Source organism: Antechinus flavipes, chromosome 1, assembly GCF_016432865.1.
Source record: "Antechinus flavipes isolate AdamAnt ecotype Samford, QLD, Australia chromosome 1, AdamAnt_v2, whole genome shotgun sequence".
NCBI classification, from domain to species: Eukaryota; Metazoa; Chordata; class Mammalia; order Dasyuromorphia; family Dasyuridae; genus Antechinus; species Antechinus flavipes.
Window position 1 is genome coordinate 513,437,801 of NC_067398.1, and position 6,056 is coordinate 513,443,856.

At 33.9% G+C, this 6,056-nt stretch overlaps 1 protein-coding gene across 1 annotated transcript; it reads right to left on the reverse strand.

The window, feature by feature from the left end:
* Positions 1-287: 287 nt before the first annotated feature.
* Positions 288-5,533, reverse strand: MC2R (melanocortin 2 receptor). The gene has a single exon (XM_051970518.1). It carries the CDS (start codon positions 5,231-5,233, stop codon positions 4,277-4,279), a length of 957 nt encoding a protein of 318 aa, XP_051826478.1. The 5' UTR covers positions 5,234-5,533; the 3' UTR covers positions 288-4,276.
* Between the last annotated feature and the right edge of the window lie 523 nt (positions 5,534-6,056).

A 6,056-nucleotide genomic window follows, 5' to 3' on the forward strand; every position in this document is an offset into this window, starting at 1 on the left:
GCTCTGCCTCCCAGACAGTAATTTTTTAGACTCTAATCCAGGGCAGTTGTAATGTCTTTAATGTCTTTAAAGATAGCATACAAGTAAATATTACACATTTTGCAAAAAGTCACTATCTGTATCCAAAGAAGGAGCTGATAAATAGAAGTGTGTAAGGAATGATTTTACATACATGCATACACACACATATATACACACACATACATACATGAAGACACATACACACACCTGCACATACATACTTGTACATACATACATCATTTCTAGGATGGAGGATGGAAAAAAAATAGAAAAATTTACATAGTAACTTTATTATATATTTAAAGGAACAGCAAGTTGTATATAATACAATCATCTTTTTATGTACATATTTTATTCCATAAATTAAAAATAAAACTTTTTTTTCACTGAATAATATTTTTCATTACAATGCCATTACAAACAAGTCTCTAGTAGAAGTTAAATACCAAAGGAAGTTGAGTCAATCTCCCTCAAGGTGAATAGGGAGAGAACAAAGACATGAATTTGTATAATCATGGCTGCCATTATCAGGATATGAATTTATTTGTATGTGGGAGAATTTCATAGGATCCTAGGGGAACTTAGAGGCCATCTAATCCAACTGTTTCATTTGACAGATGAGAAACCTGAGACTTAGAATAAGTGACTTGCCTATGGACACAAAATACTAAATATTAGAGGGAGGATTTGAATCCAAGACTTCCTGAATTTCAACTCCAATAAATTTATTTTTTCTGCCATGATGCTGCCCCTCTTTTCTTCCACCATCTCCTATTTTTTATTTTCCCAAACTTTAGTTCATCTATAAATTGGTCTGAGGGAATTGATTCCAAAGGGAAATAGCAAATGTGTCCCTTTAAAGTTTCAAAAAGTATGTTAACTTTTCAGATTTCCTTTTTAACATTGCATTGTAATGGTGGTGACAGTTGAAACATTTGTAGCCCATATAAGTTTGTCCCTGACTGGAATGAGGAATGGAAGAATTGGTATAGAAGTAGATGCTTCTTGTCTCCATGCTTGAAAGGATGCTGACTTAGTGCTTTTCTAGGTTCAGAGGAGACATGTAATCAATTACTCTTCTGGAGGTTATGTATTCCACAACTGTAAATTTTTAGGATATAGTTAAAGATAATTGAGCAAAGAAAAATTGAAGCAAAACCCAATTCTGAATAGTCCAAACTGAGGTAACAAAATTACAAGTACTCAGTTTTATTTATGCAAAAGCTCTTGGGTTCCCTCTTATCCTATTTAGAGACAATTTTAATAAGCTTAGTGATTTGTTTTCCCAAATATAGGGAGTTAGAAGTAGCAAATTGGAAGAGAAATAGCAGCTACTAAAGGGACACTCATTAATAGTAGCAAGAAGTGATCGCCTGACAGTGAAGGAGGAAATTTAATACACACACACAAAGAGAAAATTTAAAAACCCTCAAAGCATATAGCCTATTTAATATAAAGACATGAATCATCATGCACCTAAATAGCACCCCAAAATAAGTACTTGGCTTTGTGCTACTTAACATTTCTGTCAGTGATTTGGATAAAGGTATTGGTGACATGCTTCTCATTTTTTGCATATGATAGAAGTAGGAAAGAAAAGTTAATGTTCTGGGTAACAGAATCAAGAAAAAAGAATTTCACAAGATAAAATATTGCATCTAATTTAACATGTTAAAAATCAAAAGGAATAAATTATAAAATTTTATATTTTTATTTGGCTTAAAATCTATTTACAAGAATGAAAGAGGAATTCTGAAAAAGCTATGAGATTGAGTATAATGAATTGGATCCTCAGTTTAAGTCATTAATATGACATAATAATGATAATAGCAGTTAATATTTATATAGCACTTACTATGTGCCAGGTGCTGTGCTAAGCACTTTAAAATTATTATTTTATTTGCTTCTAACAACATCCCTGGGAATTTGGTTCTATTATTATCCCCATTTTACAGATGAGGAAACTGAGGCAAACAAAAGTGAATTGAATCTAATGATTTTGGGTTACTTTAAGAAAGGGAAATGTTCTTCTCTACAGCTGTCAGATCCCATCTGGATATTGTATTCAGTTTTGGGAGCCACATTTACAAAGTATTAGAAAACCACATTTAGAACTTTCAGAGGAAGATAAATAAAATGCTGATGGGCTGCAAGTTCATGTCTTATGAGGATGGATTAGAAAAACTTGAAGTTTTTTAAGCTACAGAAAACTATACAAATGGAATTGTGGTTTCAATTATTTGAAGTACTATCATGAGAAAGAGGGATTAGATTTGCTCTGTTTGATCACAAAAACTAGAACTAGCAACTGTGAGTAGACATTGTTGAAAGGCAGACTTTGGTTCTCTGTAAAGGAAAACATCCTAACATTGGGTTATCCCAAAGTGCAACAAGGCATCACTAGGGATATGGTGTGTTTTCTATCGCTGGAAATTTTCAGGTGGAGGTTGGATGGTTACTTAGTGGCATTGATTGAATTAGATTGTCACTGAAGCTTTAAGAAATAATCTAAGAATTTTATCTTAAAGATAAATGAAATAATATTTGTAAAGCAAGTAGTGTAGTGCCTGACACATAGTAGACAATAAATATTTGTTTCCTTTCCTTTTCTTTAAGATTCTTTTGTATTTACATTTTTGTGATTCTATGAAAATTCATATTAAAATGTTTAACTAAAATTTCACATTTACAAGAGCAAGCTTTAGTTATGTGAAATATAATTTATGTGAAATCTAATTTATATGGAATATTTCATGCCTTTTTAATACAGAATAAATAAGGTATTATAGTTTAGTCTATTTCTAAAATTTATTGTTTCTACCTTTTGAAAGAAAAAAAGGTCATAAAACCTTTTCTTATATTGTGACTCCCCATATTATTCAAATAGCCAGTTTGAAATATGAGTCATTTGGAAATATGTTATTTCTGAATGTTACCCTCCTCGACTGTATTACTTCCCTTCCTTTTGATAAACCTTCTACTACCTTTTACTAACTCCTCCATTCACTAGAACAACTAAAATAGAAACTCCCTTAGCCCTTGCCATAACATAGTAATAATCTTGATTCTTTTCATCTTTTGAATACTTTGTAGATCACTCCGTTGGTAGCAATTCCTCCTTTCTTCCAAGAAACATTAACACATGGGAGACAATATGACAAAGGAGATAAAACACTGGACTCAGATTCTGGAAGAACTGACTTCAAATATAATCTCAGATTTTCATTATATCTTTGTGATCCTAGATAAGAAACTTTATCTTTCTAAGCCTCTATTTCTTTTTCTGTAAAGTGAAACTGTTGAAATTTATGGCCTCTAAGATGTCTTCCCTTTTAAAATATGTGATCTCATAGTGCCAAAATGTTCACATGCTATTATAAATAAGAAAAGTATTTGGTTTGGATTGTTTGTTCCTCCAAATTTGCATTCTTAGGCTTGATGTGAATACAGATGTCTTATTCCTTCCCCTTGAGTCTTTTTTAAAATTCATTTTTCTATCCCGCCCTTTAATTTACTTTTCTATGTTCTTTTGTCAATTACAAAATGGCTTTCACTTTGAAACTGGTCCTCCAACTATTAAAAAAAATTGGCTAATAAAATTACTTAGTCAAATGCTAGAATTTTTTAGTAAATTCTTCAATGGCTGTGCTTTCTTTTAATCTCTCTTAATAACTGGGGGGTTTTTCTTTTATGTGTCTAATTTTATTACCTAATAAGATGTCTTTTTTCACCATTGTTTACTGTCTTAGTTTCTTTAAGTCTAAGAATACAGGGTAAAATATAAAAAAATAGACTTCTCATTCCAAGATGTTTTTCCTTTTCTTTGACTGTTTTGACTTAAAAAAGGCATCCTGATCATCAGTGTATTATTCAAACAAATATTTTTTTCTTCTATTGATTCTTTTGTGGAGCAGGATCCAGAGTGTCCCTAAAATAGATTTTCTTGTTTGAAAATTCAGGTTTCAAAGCATGAGCTATTCTGCTTAGGGATTTTTAAGGCCAATAGTGTTAGTAAGCAGACAAAGAAGACATGTCAGTGTGTGCTCCTTTATTTTTGGAAATTCAAAACAATTTAAGAACCCGTCACTGTGGAATGGTGGACACTCAGTATTCTTGAAGATAAGAGAAATTGCCATATGCTGTCAGTTAAAAAAGAGACTTTCTTCTGGACCTTCTTTTTGGTTTTTATTCATGATTCTTTTTAGCTACTTAGTGGTAGGTAGAAATCAGTTATGTGCTCCTTCTGGATCAAAGATTAATAATTACACTTGCATCCAGAACAGCAGAACATCTTCCTGAAAGTACTCCGCAGTTCTGGGCTCCGGAAGGCATAAATCATTGGGTCAATGACAGCATTACACATAATCAGCATTCCATTCACCTGGAAGACTGACAGGTAGCAGGCACAGTAAGGATTATTTGGGCAGAATGTCACCAGGAGGATATGGAGGACAAAGGGAGCCCAGCAGCAAAGAAAGATGCCCAGTAGGATGGTAAGTGTAATGGCTCCTTTCATGTTGGCTCTTGGGTGCACTCTACTTGAGGGCAAAGAAGTAATCTTCTTGGCGTGGGACCGTGCCAGGAGGAACATATGCACATACAGACACAGAATAAAAACAAGCATCAAAGGGAACAGTGAAGTGAAGGAGATGACAGTGGGTACATGATAGGAGAAAATGACCATGGTAATCCCGCTTCCTGTACAAAATGCCCAGATCACTGCTAGGATGCTTATAGCACGTCTCATTGTCATGATGCTGTGATACTGCAGAGCATGAAAAATTGTAATGTAGCGGTCAACAGCAATCACTGATAAGCTGAAAATGGATCCAAGCAATGAAAGGATGAATAGGGAATCCACAACATCATCTGCTCTGGTTTCAAAATCTCCACGAGGCTTGAGATAGCCCATATTCCGGAAAATAATCAGTATGTTCTCTAGGATTTTATATAGGCTTCCCAACATGTCTGAAACAGCTAAACTACAAATGAAAAAATACATGGGGGAATGGAGATTTCTGTTTTTGATTACAGCCAGGAGAACCAGCAGATTCTCCAAAACTCCAATGATGGAAATGACGAAGAACACTTCTTCTGGGACCACAACTGGGACACAGTCTGTATTATTTGTAGAGTTCTCAGTGATATTTTCAGGTGGATTGCCACCATGTCCCAGGATCTTAATCAACTCATGAGCTCTATCTGTCTGCATTTCTCTCTATTTTAGTGTCCAAGTGAAGATGTTACTCAAGGTTGATTTCTCAGGAAAATCGATGTGTTACTTGGAATAGCTCCTTTCACCCCCTCTGAATGGAGCACTTGCTGGGAACTTGATGGAAAAATACTGCTGCCTAAAGGACAATACATAAAAATACCAGTCACAAAAACAGATCAATAAATATAAACAGAGGTAGCTAAGTGCTGCACTGGATGGAGTGTCCTGCTTGGAGTAAGGAAATCTCATCTTCCTATGTTCAAATCTAGCTTCAGACAATTACTAGCTATGAGGCTCTGGGCAAGTCACTGAATCTTGTTTGTCTCTGTTCCTCATCTGTAAAATGAGAAATGATAAAGCATCCCAGCAGCCCAAATAAGATCACAAATAACTAAATAGCAATAATAAAAATATTAAAAAGATCCAGACCATTAGAATCATAAAATTTCTGAACTGAAAGAAATCTGGAAAACCAATGGGTGAGACACTTTGATTTTACAAATGAGCAAACTGAGACAATGGCTCATTTAGTCATATATCTATATGTAGAACTGGAATTGGAATTTGGTTTTCTTGACTTCTACTGTATAAGCTATTTTACCAAACTCTCCCACCTCCTTAAATTTAAATTTCCACTCTACTAAGTCAATCTTAATATTTGACATTTCTAATTAAATTGATTTGAATGACAATTTTCCAGACTCTCATCCAAATCTTCCCATTTTATTCAGTATTGTCACTATGTATGTTTGCATAAGGGAAGTTAGGGAAAACCACTTTAGAACCCAGAACAAATCATACTCTATGTACTTTGAAAAGG

What these genes read in the sequence shown, in the direction of transcription:
- MC2R (XM_051970518.1), bottom strand. Translation starts at nt 5,233, where the DNA reads ATGCAGACAGATAGAGCTCATGAGTTGATTAAGATCCTGGGACATGGT.